Source organism: Polistes dominula, unplaced genomic scaffold (assembly GCF_049000335.1).
Source record: "Polistes dominula isolate Pdom_NZ unplaced genomic scaffold, Pdom_raw_medaka contig_77, whole genome shotgun sequence".
Lineage (NCBI taxonomy): Eukaryota > Metazoa > Arthropoda > Insecta > Hymenoptera > Vespidae > Polistes > Polistes dominula.
In genome coordinates, this window is record NW_028301152.1 from 801,228 (window position 1) to 818,951 (window position 17,724).

At 30.4% G+C, this 17,724-nt stretch overlaps 1 protein-coding gene across 5 annotated transcripts in view; it reads right to left on the minus strand.

The window, feature by feature from the left end:
- rho-5 (rhomboid-5) overlaps positions 1 to 17,724 on the minus strand; it is a 228,511-nt gene that overhangs the window by 33,337 nt on the left and 177,450 nt on the right. For all 5 annotated transcript variants that reach the window (XM_089178194.1, XM_089178198.1, XM_089178196.1 and 2 more), the window contains 3 exons: positions 6,594 to 6,962; positions 5,743 to 5,926; positions 4,389 to 4,478 (listed from right to left, as the gene is read on the minus strand). In XM_089178194.1, the coding sequence (XP_089034320.1) occupies positions 4,389 to 4,478; positions 5,743 to 5,926; positions 6,594 to 6,962 (643 nt within the window). The remainder of the gene's footprint in view (positions 1 to 4,388; positions 4,479 to 5,742; positions 5,927 to 6,593; positions 6,963 to 17,724) is intronic.

The window sequence follows — 17,724 nt, forward strand, 5'->3', positions numbered from 1 at the left end:
TGCATAAAGACATAGTTAAGAACATTGTTTTGACAAACAGAATGAGAAAGATACAGAAATAATTAATATTTTTTATGTTTAATTTGAAATTTTGTTCAACATTACAGAGAAGAGCCAAATATTGCAATGTTACACGTACTTACGTTGACTTGTTGATCTTTCTTTTCGAATTACTAATTTCAGAAAAAACATTTTTCGAAAAAAAAACACGATTCTTTTTTCTTTGCTTTCAAATTCTTATTTTTTTTTTTAAATCATAGAAAAAATAAAATAATACGCCGTTCGAGTTAATTCGAGCGTGAATCGGCTGATTTAGTGCGCTCGAATCAACTCGAGCATGCAGCTGCTTAAAGGGGGTTTAATTTTTAAAGATTAATTAATATATAAATAATATTGCAAAATTAATGATCATCTCTCTCTCTCTTTCTATCATTCGTTGAGAATTATTTTGAATAAAATAATAACAATGAAGTATAATAATAAATGTGATAATAATTTCGATAAGATATAAAAGAAATAATTTTGATTATTTTTATGCAATCGTTCGAAGTTATTTTCCAACGCAAAGAAAAAAATAAAAATAATAAAAGGAAAAAAGAGAAAGAAAATAAAAAAAAAAAACAAACAAACTAGAAACAGAAACACATTGAAAAGATATTATATAAAAAAAGATACACATACACACTATGTATATATCTAAACAACTAACTAAAAAAAATAACTAAAAATAATTTTGGTTAATTGTTAAAGATTTTGTATAAATATTAATAATATATTATTATTATTATTCTATATTTAAAATAAAAAAAATTTATAATGTTGGAAAAAAGTGTGATATAGTTTTATCGATTAAAATAAAGAAATGTCTATTGCGATTTAACAACGGAACCCTATAAAATTCGACATATATACAGTATACACAGTATATATATATATATATATATATACATTTCGTAGAAGGGATAAATTTTCATGGCAAAAATCGATAGCCCGGTCGGGGATATAAAATGGCGAAAATCGAAGAATCTCGGGGATTTTACGGTGCTTTTGGCTCACGGCTGCTTTTCGTTACGTTTCTGGCCACTTCGACGTTACCCATTCTCCTGGAAAACTGGCGAAAAACCAACAAAACTGAAACGAGTTCCTATGCCCGAGGCACATTTCGAGGAAAAGAGAGAAAAAGAGAGAGAAAGAGAGAGAGAGAGAGAGAGAGAGAGACAATTTTTCACTGTCGGGAAAAATTTCGCGAATGAAACAACCTAGCGTTACAATGGCGGCTAAAAAAGAAATTACGAATCTCATTGGTGTATGGTAGTGGTGGTGGTGGTGGTGATAGTGATGGGGTGATAGGGTGATAGTGATGGGATGGTAACGTTGGTTGTTGATGGTGTTGTTGTTGGTGAATGGTGGTGGTAAATTCGATGGAACCCGTTCGACGCGTCGATACGCTATGAAAAATTGGTCATGTTCGTGTTTTTTTTTTTTTTTTCTTCCTTTTTCGAGGATTAACCGTGGCGTTGTGATACGTTTAACCCGTACTACCCTCACCCCTCACCCTCACCCTCTCTTTTCTCCCTTAACACCCCTTTTTTTTTCACTCATTCCCTTTCTCGTTTTCTCATTTTTCCGGTACCCCAACTAACTGTACTTCTTCTTAATAGTCTGTTGTCGTAAAAAAAGAAAAAAAAAAAAAATCAAATCATAAAAAAAGAAAAAACTAACAAAGTGTAGAAATGAAAAAAAAAAAATGAACAAAAAATAAAAAGATAGTTACATAGTTGTGGAAATTTTTTTTTTTTTTTTTTAAGAATAAATTTATTTCAATGATAATAAACAAAATTTTAAAAACGTTAATTTGAGTGTCCCAGAAGTGTTTATTAATGAATGAATATTAATATTTGACTGCATGAAATAATTGACAATTATATTACAAAATCAAGGGTTTTTTGTTTGTTTTTTTTTTTATAACAAAACTACAGTGTGGCCGGAATATTCTAGCATAGAAATAAAATGATCTCGGATATTTGAATAAAAGCAAAACGTTTGACGTTTCAAATCCGGATATACTTTGTAAGGATCTTGTATAATGACTTGAAATGGAACCGTATGAGAGAATTTGACTTAGGCTAATCAACGTTCTCTGATCACTCGAGCCGATGTTATCCGTCTGAGTATGTCGGTGTGTAGTTTTAAGTCGCCTTGAACCTTTAGTTACACGTACGTACGAAAGTGTCTGAACGATCATTAAACTAACGAGAGAGTCTGGTCTGGTGTAAACCCACTGTGTTCCGTTTTACAAGCACTAGTTTCAACTTTCAACTTTCAACTCGAGTATAATAAAGATCATATACGACTTTATATAACTATACTTTGTAAAATATTTCTATATTCATAAGTATGTAATATTATACACGCGTAAACGTACAATGAAATTTGCAAAGTTTATTTGTCGTCGTTCTGTCGTTAACGATTTTTCAACTAATTCGATATTTCCTTTTAATGTGATGATATATTTCCAAATTTTTATTTAAAATAAAATAAATACTATCCAAAAAATAATTATGTTTCCTTTGCAATAATAAATCATCGTAAATGAATGAATTTAATCTTTAAACAAAAAAAAAAATAAGTAATAAATTTGATTTTAATCAAACTTTTACATTATACTCTAATCAAACTAACAATATTTATCATACTTCTAATAAACATTAAACCCAAATTTCCAATTACTTTAATCCTTAAACAAAACAAGATCATTAGTATAACGTTTTAGTTGTCATTCAAAAAAATTACACCACCACTTATCGATCAAACCAAGATCGAGTGGAATCTCGATTATTTCTAAGGGACAACCACAAAGTACTTTAAGCCGTCTTCGTTCCCTTAAAAGAAGAGGGTTGACTGACGTGATGCTAGGAGTGGGAAGAATGAAAAAGAAAAGGGGAGACAAACGTGGGAGAAGGGGAGGGGGGAGGGAGGAAAAGAAAGAAGGGATCTTAAGGAGCAAGGATCTGTTAGAAAAAAAAAAAGAAAATGTTGAATGAAAAAATCCATTAAGGAAAATTTCCATAATACCGTGTAAAACGTATTTTAAATGGATCGAAGGATAACGATTGGTGGTGCGTTGGATAGAAAAAAAAAAAAATAGAAAAAAAATAAAGAAGACGGAGCTGGGGGAGGGAGGGAGGGAGGGGGGTTTAAGGGAAAGAAAAGGTGGATCTTTAAGAGGGGGTTAAAAAAAAATCGTGATGCTTCTTTTTTAAATATATATATATCTATAAAAGTGAAAATCTTCAAACTTTAATGGGCCGTGAAGATATTATGGAAATGTTATTAAATGATTCCGTAAATGACTCACATCTGTCCTGCTTCTCTCAGTCTTTTTCTTTCCTTTTTTTTTTTTTTTTTGAGTAATATTAAGTAAATATCAAGCATGGATATTTTTCGTATTTAACTCGTTCGAATTGTAAGTCCCACGGATCATTCAATATCCGATTTAAAGAGATAACCTCTGTGACATTTTTATCTTTCGTTACGGATCAACGATCCGGATATTGATTTGAAATAGTCAGAACTTTAAAGAGAAATCTTTTCTCTTCTTTTTTCTTCTTTATATTCTCTCTCTCTCTCTCTCTTTCTGTCTCTTTATCTTTTAAGCCAGTAAAACACTTCGACACGTTTCTTCTTCCTTTACACGTAACAGCAGCACTTTTAACATTCTTCCGATTGAAATTCTTTTTTCAATCGATAGATAGATACCACTTTTACTACTTTTAAAAATAAATAGAAAAAAAAAAAATCAAACAAGAAAATAATCTTTTCTATCGTGTTATTCAACTTTTGCATTGGTTTGTCTTTTTTTTTGTTATATTTAAATAACATAAAATTTGTAATATAAATATGATATATAATATATAAATAAAAACACGTAAAATAATATTACAATTAAAATGGAATACGTAAAATAATAATACACGAAAAAATATAAAAAATCAATGTAACACTGAACTTTTTGTATACAAAAATTATCCATTTGTTTCAAATTCGTCGTTCTATTGAATTCTATTTTCTAATTTAAAAACATTTCAACGTTTTATTATAATCAACGAATGTTAAAGTTATCTGAAAATATGATTTCGAAAGTATTATTATCGTTCAATTTTTTCTAATCAATTTTCGAACAACCAATTGTTTTTTTTTTTTTAAATTATAAATGATAAAACTAAAAAGAAAAAAAAAGTACAAGAACAATAAGTTTAAGAAGATTTGTAAAGTATTTTGTTTTTTTCGTGAATGAAGATCAATGTACTTGAGATGTTTTAAAATTGTATTGGATAGGTAGAGTATATCTAATCGATAAATGTCAATAGCAATTTAACAAGACTTACCTCTACTACGTAGTGAAGACCTGACAGTGTCATCCTTGCAACAGAGTCTTTCCTTCTTACTGGTTGTTGCCATCGTCTCAACGTCACACCCTGAACAAAAAAAAAGAAAAAACGATTTGTCATATATCTTATTAGCATTGTTTTCAAATTATTTACTATTATTTCTACATTCACAAATATGTCGATTTAATTAATATAAATACGAAAGTACATATTTATTTCAATATTAAATGTATTGATATAATTACGAACAAATTTACAAATTAAATTAAAACATTTATTCTCTCAATCTAATGTAATTATTTTATCACTTTTGCACAGTAATAACTACGAGTGTTAAATTAGTACTGTAATATAAGTAGAATGTATTAGAATACTAAAATAATTGTTAATTAAGTGAAAGGAAGATGTATTGTTGTTTAAAGATACCAAGTATATGATCGAAGTACCGTCCTCTTCGAAATTCACCTTCAGACTGGCACGTTGTCCTCGATCAAAATACTTCTATTAAAATGTTATTTATATGACTTTCCGAATGTTACGCATGCGTACAATGGTAATAATATTCCTAATAAAGAGAATGTAACATTAAAACCTTCTGATTTCAACTTTAAAAGATAAAAACAATTTACTGTTCATCTACATTTTGTATATGTTAAAGGGATTTAAAGAAATCATGATATTTGAATTCTGCTGTTATAATTTGTCCGAATTTTAAAATAAATCTATTAAATATATTAATAATAAATTGCATGATAATGAAAAGATCATGTAAAATATTTAACTATAAAGGTAATTAACTTGTATTTTTTTTTTTTTTTTTGAAAAATGGAGTTAGGTTACTTTTAAAATAAATGGCTAATTTATTAATAAATCTGAAAGAACGCCTGCAAATAGGCAACACTCCATACAACGTCGGTAACGTTGCTAACGCGTGTTATTTATCAACGATGTATGGAATGTTGCCAATCTACAGGCGTCGTAATTAATACTCTTGCATATATTCATATTGTATATATAATATACAATATTATTCGAGAAAATTCATGAAAAAAAAATATATATATATATATAATAATAATATAATATAAAAATATATTATTAATATTATATTATTTTTAATATATAATAAATAATTTTAATAAAATAATTAATAATTAATATTACCATATAATTAATTATATTTTATAATTCACATATATATGAATTTTGATAAATTTAATTGGAATAGAGAAAAGGACGTATATACTAATAATCGGATTAGAATGTTCACGCGTTACAGATTTCTCTCGTATCTTTCCGTTTATCCCGCGAATGTTGACAATTTTCGGTGAATTTTGGAAAGCGAACTCACCTCGGGTATGTCCGTGGTATCCGGTACGTCCCTCGTAATATCTGGATCCGGTGGTCTATGTTCCGGTACCAGACCAGTGAACTTTGTTGCCATTCGTCGTCGTCGATCCAACCATCTCTGCTTTTCCGCGGTCTCGGTTTCTTCGTCAACGCCAAAGAATTGTGCGGTTTCGCGCTTGATGTAACTGTCAAGTCATATAAATGAGAATAAAATTAGAGAATAAGAGAAAGAGAAAGAGAAAGAGAAAGAGAGAGAAGTAAAACGAATTTTGAGAATGTCTTCATTTTGTAGAATTTTTTAATTCATTTTTTTTTCTTTTTTTGATTCTCGTTACGATAAGAATATTAAACGTTATTGCACGTAATAAAAATGCGATTAAAAATACAAAAGAGCGTATATATATATATATTTATTTTGTAAAATTAAATGTTAAAATGAAAATATATTTTTCAACGAATTAAAAAACGTATCTTAATAATACGCAAGAATGAATAAAATTTAATTTTCTTCTACTCTTTTTTTTTTTTTTTTTTTTTTTTTAATACGAGTTTACAAATTTTATTCAAACGAACGAAAAGAATGTAGGACCGTAGACACACATGAGCGTTACATGCTCGTAAAATCGATGCAACGAATTTGAACAATTATACGAACAGAAATAATATAATGTATGTGTATTTAATGAAAGTAGATTAACAAAAAAGTAATATAAAATAAAAAAGGAGAGATAAATTATATCATCATTTCATATCTACGTTAACGTAGATGAAAAAGTTGATTTAATTATAAGATTAATAATAATAATAATAATAATAAGAAGAAGATTATTGAAATAATAAGATAGTACATACTTTCGAATAGCTTCAGTTCGGCTCATGTTCCTTCGAAGTCTTGGTCTTTGAGAATTTCCAGCAGAAATGCTAGCAGAACTAGTAATTTGAACGTGCGGCCTTGAAGCAGTTGGTGCAGACATACTTCTGGTAATATTACTTGCTGAATGAAGAGTACCCATAACTGTACTATTTCCGGTCATCGGAATCGATGATGATGATGATGATGATGCTGTCGTTACAGGTGTTACCGTTGACGTCTCCGTAGACGTTGGAACGTTTGTACCAACAGCATACATGCCGATCACTTGATTGCCATCGCCCTCGCCACCACCATTCGACGACGAGATCGTCGATGTTACCGTTGTACCGGAACTCGGTGACGGTTGCCTGATAAAAATGGATGAAGAATTTTCTTCAATATTTCTATCTAATAGAAAATCATGTTTGTAAAATTATTGTAAAAGAAAATGGAAAAAAAAAATCATCATCATCATCATCATCAGACAAATTATTCGTACAACGTGTAACAACACAACATATGTATCGTTTTTTTGTGTTTTTTTTTTTGATATTTTTCATTGAATTATTCTTTGATGAGAAAAAGAAAAAATTCAAAATGAAAGACAAGTTGTGAAGAAAGAATGGGTTTACAATTAGATAAATAAAAACGGTGAAATGGAAGATATATAAGTTTTGAACGATAAACTCGTTCGACATGGTCCTTGAGTAGTAATAAGAGTGCAAGCTTGCGGCCTCTTACCGTTTGACCTACTTTCGAATCAGAGAGAATGAGAAAGAGAGATGCAAGTAAGCAAGGTGGCAACACATACGGCCGAAGTTTAGGAATAGAATATCGATCCGTGTGCGAGGTGCATCGTAGTAATATGCGAGAGGAATAATTATACCGTCATCCACGGAGACACCAATGGTATTTTCCGCTCTAGTTTTCTAACGGGTCGGTTTCGTCTTCTAAACTTTTCCTTTTTTTTTTATTTTTCTTTTTCTTTTTCATTCATTCATTTTTTGTTACATGGTGGACAACAAGATGTGTTCAGTTTAAAATGTAAGATCAACAAATTTTCTTATTTGTTTTTAAGAAGTAATTAATATGACATTGATCGTATGTGAGCAATTATTTTTATATCCTATTTATTATATAAATTAATTTTGATTGTAAATAAATTATATACTATTTATTTAATTATTCTATTTAATATATATATATATATATAATAGTAATAATATTAAAAAATGTAAAGGAAAATTTGCATAGAAAAAAGAAATTGTTATAAATGAAATTTGTTTGTTTGTTTTTTTTTTTTTTAAATAAATTATATACAACCATAAATTAGAAACGATATTTTTTTCTTTATAATTATCTAAAACTAAAAAAAAAAAAAACAATCAAAATTGTAACAAGTATTAACGAATCGTGCTATACACTTTAACAATAAATTAATTATATTATCTTGCAATGATTTTTTCTCATAGTTTATTTTGAATTTTTAATTGAAATTTTTCTTTATCTTAATATTTGCAATAAAGGTCTTTAAAAAAAAAAAAATTGTTTTTTTACGAAAGAAAAGTAAATGAAGATTTAGTTCACATACTTGTTCTCTTGTTGGCTTTCATCGTTGTCAATTTATTTCGCTTGTAAAGTGAAAATTGTTGACACTCAAAAGAAGCTACTCTAATAACCAAAAAGTCAAGGGATTTATGGACACCATATAATAGATGGTCGGTCCTCAGGTCACCAAACTTTTCAATTCTATCTTCTTCTCATCTATTCATGACCCCCGGTATAGTGTGTCGTACCAGTTGCATTATTTCCTTTAAAAAAAACCTTTCCACCAATCACAAGAAGGCGACACGAGTAAGATAAAAAGAAAAAAAAGAAAAAGAGAACGGTGTATTTTTGAAAAAAAGAAAAAAAATAAAAGAAAATGCTTTTCTATTTTGGTATTCGTGTATAATCAATTTTCAGAAATCGGTTCAGTAGTTTAGGAGTCCCCATTGCGAACAAACAACGTGACACGTAGTTTAAAAACCTTCCAGAATGGCGCTGGTGTAGATAGAAGATATGGTATGAATGTAGCAATTGTAAACGAATTGAAGTATGCCGAGTTATGTAATAATGTAGTAAAACATAACCTTAAAGAATTATTATGAGAAAACGTGTAACTAAAGTGATTTTATTTCGTCAACTGTGTATAGTACGTTTATTCATTTTTTATCAATTAATTTGATGAAAAAGTATGTGAATAATAACAAAACAGTTATGGGGGTAAAATTTGTATTCCTTGTTTATTTCTCAATCCTACTTTAATAATACTTGGCGCTTCCTTTAAAATTTACCCTGATGCTAATGTGGCGCCACCCTAATTTAACCCTATTGCAACGGGCAATATTTTCCGCGATGCTACTTCTATTGTAAGGGCTATTAATACGTGCAGCATCGAAATTGCACTTGATTTTAAAGCAATTTTCTTGTTGATATTAACGATTTTTAATCAAAATAAACCAAACACTAAAATTACATGTCCACAGTGGGATATTTGACTTAGTGCTATAACTGCATTTGTTCGTCCTACGTAAAATACGCGGTATTTTATGTAGGGCCACTATAGTGGTCCATAGTAGCGAAAGGGTTAATCCATTTCGACGGACATTTTTTACATATATAGATGATTCTCTTTACCTCTACCCTCCATAGGGTATCCTTTTTCTGTACAATGATGTAACGATTTACTTAGTATAGGTTGAGGATTTTGTAAAAGTATTTAAAAATGTATGTATATATATATGTATGTGTGTGTGTGTGTGTGTAGATATTCAAGTTATCTTCGTTTGCGAAGAGAGGATGAATTTGCCTTGATCACGTCACGCCCTTAAACGTGTACATATTTCGCAGAGCAGGAGGCGCGCAATCAGAGGATGCTTCGAATCTTGAGATCAAACGACGAGTTAATTGGGTCGAGGAGTTTTCGAGCAGTCCTGTGCGCATACATATACATACATACATACATACATACATACAGATATATATATACATAGTACGTTTAATAAATATATATGTATGTATATGTGTATAGTTAACGGGTAGTGTAGTTGGAGCAAAGAGATACGACATTTATTATTAGAATCCTTCTGGAATAAATCAAATTTCATCCTATCTCAATGTTTCTATTCCAAACTCCTCCGGCCTTCTATCATCCCTCTTTTTTTTTATACATTTGTATTCCTTGTTTAACTATATTTAAATTACTAGGATGATCTGTTGGTCACGCGTTGGTATGGTTTTATTATAAAACGTTGATTTTTAATATAATTCTATAAATTATTTAAATACAGTTAAATTAATATTGATTAATAATTTTTGGTAATTTGAATTAAACAACGTAACATTTGTAATAAATATAATATATTATATTATATATATTATTACATATTTATTTATGCAGAATAATACCATAATTAGTATGAAATACATAAAATAATAATGCACGAAAGAATATAAAAAGGGTTTGGTATGTCATATGTAAATCTGCAAAAAAAAGTGAAATAATTGAATTGTAATACAGCGTCATTTATTGAAAACTTACAGAACCTTAAAGACGCAGATAACCTCCAAATAATAAATCCTTTAAATTAGCAATAAAAAATGTAAAATAATTTCGATAAAAACTATTCTATGTACTAAGTTGAACAAAATCACGCAAAATGAAAAATAATTTCATGAAGATCTTTTCAGTAGTTTCAAAGTTCATTGGAAACTAATAATGTGACACTGAATTTGTACATATAAAGATGTATTATATAATAATTCTAATTATAATGCAATTTGTTTGAATATTTTATTTCTAATATTAAAAGATTTATAAAGGATTTATATAGTTTTAAGGAAAGATTTGATATTTTTAACAAAACGAGAGAAATAACTGATAGAAATTTATCAAGATAACCCCAATGGGCAGGAAAAATGGCGACTGGTGGACGAACAAGCCGATCAAACTGACTGAGTTAACAAATATCAAACGTTAACCATGAAAAATCTGTGCTATTGGGTCACGACCTACCTCAGTTCCCCATTCGAGTTTGTGTAAAATATATTATGTCAATTTTAAAATAAATATGAAGGTGAGATGAAGAAGTAAAAAAGAAGAGAAAGAAAGGAGGTGGAGAAGGAGAAGGAGAAGGAGAAGGAAAGAAGATTCATTGTTCGAGTCCCGAAATATTTCCACTTGACACTTGGATACAGAAGATTAAATAAAGATAGAAAGATCTATAGATAGATATATTGCTAGATATATCTTTATATATATTATTAAATTATATTTTATTATACTTACTTTATTTAATTTACATGCTCAAAGTTATTACTTTACTCTCTCTCTCTCTCTCTCTCTATCTAATTCTCTTTATAAATAATACAATTTTAAATTTTGCTAATTAACAAAAAAAAAAAGAATAGTAAGACACAAAAAGTATATTTAATATAATTTATAAAATAATTTCATTTATATAAAATAATATAATACTTAATATAATTTATAAAAAAATAATTTAATTTATATAAAATAATATATAATATTTAATATAATTTATAAAAAAAAATAATCATTTTATTTAAATGAACATTTATTGGAGCTTTACTAAAACTCATAATAGGCTAGGTGAAAATCGTAATAAGGGAGAGAATATAATACTTGATTCGTGGTTACTGAAGAGAATACAGTATGTACAATATATGTATACTTATCTATATACATAAATACATATATATATATATATATATATATATATATATATATATATATATAGTAACATCATATCCAGCTCGTCCAGGAACATAACTGACGTAAATCCGGTAGTAAATTTGGCTTTGATGCGGGCTACGTTGGCACTTAAATTGCATTACATAATTGCACGCAACCCTTCGGCTATCAGGAACGGCATCGTCGTTAGAAGAGCACGAATGGGAAGAGAAGGAGAAATGATAGGTGTGGTGGTACGAGTGAAATAGGAGAAGGAAGAGAACGGAGTGGAAGGGGAAAAGGAAAAGGGCTTTGCTTGCTTGCTTGCTTGCTTGCTTGCTTGCATGCTCCCTGCTAACGGAATTACATTCAAGCCTCGTTGTTTTGGGTTCTATAACCGTACTTGAGAATGGCAGAATTGTGTGACTCTACGAATTATCCTCCTCCTCCTCCTCTTCCTCCTCCTCTCTTATCGGTTAATCGGTTAATTCTATTTAATGAATTTTTTTTTCTTTTTTATTTTCTCATTAACTCCCTTTTCATTATGATCTTATTTCATATTTCATAAATCGGTTTTTTTTTCAATTTTTTTTTTTCAATAATTATGCAATCACCATCGCAATCCTATTTGTTCATACTTTTTCAAAAATAACAAATGAAAAATGTAAAAAAAAAAAAAAACATATCAAAAAGAAGAAGAAGAAGTCTATGGGATAATAATTTTGTAAATCTTTCTCTACCTATGTAATAAATTGTATCGAAATAAATGGAAAAAGTTCGTAAAATGATGAAAGAAAAAAAGAAAGAAATAAATAAAAAGGAAAGTTGGTTAAAACTTTGGTAGAAAGATACGAATTTAAAATTGCAATATTTGTGTAATCGTTGAATTGAAATTTATTGTAAAGGATAGAAAAGATGCTATTTTTTTTTGTTTTTCTTTTTTTATTTTCTTCTAACTTTTATCTTTTTTTTTCTTTTTTTTTTGAGAATATGTAATAAAGAAGTGTGCGTTTTTATTGATAAAAAAAAAAAAAAAAAAAAATTGTAGTAAAAGAAACGTTCACGTGTTACTTTCAAACGTAACATTTTCTTCTCGCAAAATGGCAGCTCAAGAGTCGCGAAGAATTCGCGTCCTAATGGAAGAGTGTTGTTCACTCCACGATATCCCATCATCATCATCATCATCTTCTTCTTCTCTTTCTCTCTCTTTCTCTCTCTCTCTCTCTTTCTCTCTTTTTCTTTTTATCTTTTATTCTCGGTACAAGCTACCTCGGTTTCTCAGCTCAACGTTCCGCCATGTTTAAAACCATCCCCCACGATGTTTTTATTCGGTTTCCCGAAGAAGGATCAACGGCATGTGATAATGAAACGTTTCTCGTATTTCTTTCTACCCATTATATATTTTTCGACTTTTTTTTTTTTGTCCATCTATTGTTATTCTTACTTCCATTTTTTTTTTCGTTTTTTACTATTATAAGTTTGTTTTTATCTTTTTTTTTTTTACGAGCCTAATAAAAGATTTTATTCCTATCCCAAAAATTTCTATAGAATTTGATTATTATAATTTGATTTTTATTATTTCTTTCTATGAAGACTAATACGATGATATATATATATATATATAATAAAATATAAATATAATATAATTATATTATAATAATAAATAAATATAATTAATAATAATTATTAATATATATATATATATTATAATTATATAATAATATATAATTTATATATTATATTATAATAAACAAATTTAACTTTCCACAAATTTTAACGTTGTTTTTTAAATACGTTTATACACGTTTTTTTTAACTCCGCCTAGTTAATATCTAGATATCTAGATAATAACTAACTGGTCCCAAGCCCAGATAAAGGACGAGGATTTAAGGGTGAGGCTAACAACCTACCTTTGGTAAAAAGAAAAAAATAATCGCTCCTGGAATTACCAAAATAGCCTTTTTAGGCTGTACAATTAGGAATAACAGGAAGAAATCCTAAGAAGTTTATACGTTTATTAATATTCTTATTAAATCATTCTATCGAAATATTTTTCGTCATTCAACCTATTTATCTTAAAAGATAAATTCGTATCGTTCGATCGATGTGTCTCGCGACAAGTTTGTTCGTATGTAAAACAAAAAAAGAAAAAAGAATAAACGGGATTTCAATTTAAGTCACGAATGTTCCCCCGGACGGATGTCAACTTAATCGACGCTTTTAAGGTGAAAAGCTCGTTTTTCTCTTTCCCTTCCTCTCCCTTCCTCTCTCTCTCTCTCTCTCTTTTTTTCTACCATCTCTGTTGAGGGAGCAACAGCAGCAGCAACACTCGAGCTGTTCCAGAGTTGAGGGTAGAAAGTTGCCGGTGAATTTTGAGAAATGGGTTAGCGCCACCCACCAAGGTCTGTACGTGTGAGGCATGCATTGAGTTCTCAAAGACGAAATTAAAAAATGTTCTCTCATAGCGATCAGAAGAAAAAAAAATATGAGATAAAATGAGGGGGGGGGGACAAAAAGAGACAAAAATTATGTGACAGAAACAGAAACAGAAACAGAAACAGAAACAGAGAGAGAGAGAGGAAAGTGAGAAGAACGTAAGAAAAAAATGGAAATACTGAAAAAGAAAAAGAAGAAAGTATGAAGTGAGTGAGTGTGAGAGAGAGAGAGAGAGAGAGAGAGACAGGGAGAGATTGATAATGATAAGAAACGGAAAGTTTAGATAAATGTTCAAGATGAACAGTTTTAAAGTATAAACCGAGTATCTTAAGAATGTTTTTGTTTGAATTAGACTGACTTGTCCATCCTTTTCACCATCTTCGACTATTTTCTATCCTTCTTCTTTTCTTATCGATGGGCTATTGTACTATTTAAACGTCATTCAACGAAATAAAGTAACGTTACTAAAAGAAGAAGAAGAAGAAGAATAGTAAAATAATAATAAAAATCATAAACTCTTCTTCTTTCTTCTTTAATTCTATCTTATTTGATATTATTTCAACTAATACATGTTTTTCTAATTATTATTCTATCATTTTAACATTAAATCCATCGTTTTTTCTCAAAAAACCATCTGTATATGTATGTGTGTATACTCACTCATGATAAACATTCTCTTATCATAATTCATATGTCGATCAAATAGAAATAAAAAGAAAATACTAGTAGTGGTGTTGGTGTTGCTGTTGGTAGTGGTGGTGGTGGTGGTGGTAGTAGTGGGGTGGAGGGTTGGTAAAGAGAAAACACGTTAACATTCTCGCTAGGAAGTTTGTAAAAGGTATACATTAGTCGGATAGAGAGATAGTATAAAGAGAAAGAAAGAGAAAGATGAGAAAAAAGAAAAATAAAGAAAGAAATAAAGAAAGAGGAAGGGAAAGAACGAAAAGGGTTGGGGTGAGGTGAGGAGGAGGAGGAGGTGGTAGGTGGTTCGGGGGTAAGGAAACAAGTGGGTCAAGTTGCTTCGTCGGCTCTCACAAACTGGAGTCATTGTTATAGGAAAGGAGCGCCCAAAGCGAACGAAATAAGGGTCTTTAGAATTCTTCGTGCGCGAGAGTGCGGACGAAAAAGAGAAAAAAAAAACAAAAAAGAAAAAAAAAAAGAGAAAATTTTTAACTGGAACGCGCCGAGAGTGTACGGACAACAGTAAAGAGGGGTGTCAAAGGGGGGAGGAGGATGAGAACGAGGAAGAGGAAGAGGATCGACGGGTGTTAGAGAAAAATGTCCGCAGCTGAAAAATCTACGCATACTTGTGTGTCCTTTGTTAACCTGTAGCGACTTGTATGTATGTATGTATGTATGAATGTATGTGCGTGTGTGTGAGAAATACTTGGAGAATATTTCACGTATCCTAGAAAGTTGAGTGAAGAATTTCAATTGTTTATTTCTTTCTTTCTCTTTTCTAACAAGGATTAGAAAAATGAAAAATTAGGAATTATATATATATGAAGGAAAAGAACACATTTAATATCTTTCACGTTATTCTTTAAAAGTGTAACACCACAAAGTCAACGACTTCATAGATAGTCGATAATTTGTATGGTACCAGACATCCCCTATCAATTATTTATACAAAATAATGTTTGTTGTCCAATCAAATTCGTTGTATAAGAAATGAGATTACTTGTAGTAGTATAATTGTAGATAAACCAGACTTTAGTCGGATCAATTGAATATTTTACTACTTCAATATGTCTGATCTCTACCTTTTAACCCTTTTCACGAAGTAGTAGTATAAGTTTAAGTTGGAATGTCATGGATTAGAAATTATTCTTGCTTCGGGCTTGAGAATCTCGTTTATTTATGTCTTATCATTGGTGGTGGTAATGGTGGTGGTAATGGTGGTGGTGGTGGTGATAGTGATAGTGCTGTTGCTGCTAATTTCGTGCTTTCTTTTAGTTAGATACAGCCATTGTTCAATTGGAGAATTCCACAGAAATGACGGCGTACAGAGAGAGTTCAATTAGCCGTCGTGTACAGGTAGTCGAGGGAGGGGGTGAGGGATGAGGGTAACCGTGGATAGTTCATTATCGATGGAAACAATGGTAGGAACGATCGATAGTTGTCTCACACAATCAGCAATACCCATTTTCACAACCACCACTACTACCACTACCACTACTACTACTACTATTACTACTACTACTACTACTACTAATGGTAAAGTACGCATCGAATACACGCAATTTCGTCGTTCGCTTTCCGCACTGCGAAAGACAATGGTAGACGATATAAATACATGCCAGAATATTTGCCATTACTTTCCGATTGTTAAACACGACGACAACGACGACGACGACTACGACGACGACGACGTCGTTAACAAAATTTAAAACCCCCCTGAGTTTGTTGATAAGAGTCGAATAAGAGTTAGTGACTTTTTGACCTAAAAAGTTACAAGAATTTTTCTTTTCTTTATAAATATTCGTACAGGGATAATGAACAGTAAAAGGGGGTTTGGTTTGTCGAATGTTTTTTCTCTTTTATTTTTTTTAATTTTTTTTATCAGATAAGTAAGAAGAATCGACGAAATAAATTCGTTCACTTCGATTTATATTTAATATATATATATATCCAAAGTTGAAGGTGGTTCCTTGTTTTTTTTACAATCAAAGAACAAACAAATATTTCCAATTGAAATATTATTATTATTATTTAAATAATATCTATTACTTTAAAAATATATAATATCTTATTAACACTGAATAAATAACGTAAACGTATCACACACATAGTTTGATAAACGATGGTTTAAATATCCCTACTTACTCGGGGGGGGGAAATCTAGTAACTACGCGAAGGAGATTTCAAAGCTTTATATCTACCATAATATAAAACCCTTTGATTCAGTGAAATATAAGGATAGAATAGAAACGCGTTGCGTATTCTTTCTTCCTATTGTGAAACTCGTACTACAAAGGTTGAGAACGATAAAAATAGTAAAACTGGAGTGAAGATATGCCAACCAAAAAGGGAAATAAAGAATAAGAGAAAGAGAGAGATACAAAAAGAGATAACGTAGGTGTCATCACCGATCAAACGACAACTGAATCGTACTTCTTTATCAAAAGGGTTGAGAATGGGGGAAAGGGGTGCCTTTTGCAAAGTCAAATATTATTCCTCGTCCCTAGTATGAAACACACAAGCTGCCACCCTCCTCCTACTCATCCTCCTCCTCACATCCTCTTCATCCTGACGTTCCCATTTTTTTCTTCCTTCCATCCTTCCTTCCTTTCTTCACTCTTGTGCTCTTTCCCTTTTTTCCCTTTTTTTTCTTTTTACACTTTTATTTTTCTTTTTCTCCTTCAGAAACGAGTTTTGCTGCAAGCCGTTGTAGGGCGTGGCGTTACAAGTCGTCGTCCACGACGAGGACGAAGACGAGGATGAGAATGAGGATGAGGATGAGGATGAGGATGAGGATGAGGATGAGAGGCTGGAGGATGTAGTAGTCCGCTATTACGTCACTTTTTCAGTCGACGTTTGCCAGTGAAAACGAACATTTTTCACACGACACTCCGTTAACCATTCTTACCAACACTAGCGCGTGAATCTTGTCTTTCTTATTCTTTTTTATTTTTCTTTTTTCTTTTTCCTTCTTCGCCATGCCATCGAGAGCCTTGACGTGTTAAATCTCGAACGACTACGCCATCGTTGAGTTTCAGGGAGAGGATAGGACGTGGGGGTTAGGGGGATGAAAAAGGACGAATTTTCTCTCGGCAAGGAAACGTTTTGTTTTTTTTTTGTTCCTTCCTTCTTTTTTAATTTCCTATTTCTCTTTTTATTTTTTTGATTTTTTTGTTAATTTGTAATTTTATCCACCATCAATGTTACATATATATTTATATGTAGATATACAACAATATTACGTATATATATATATATTTATATAATTGTTTAATTAT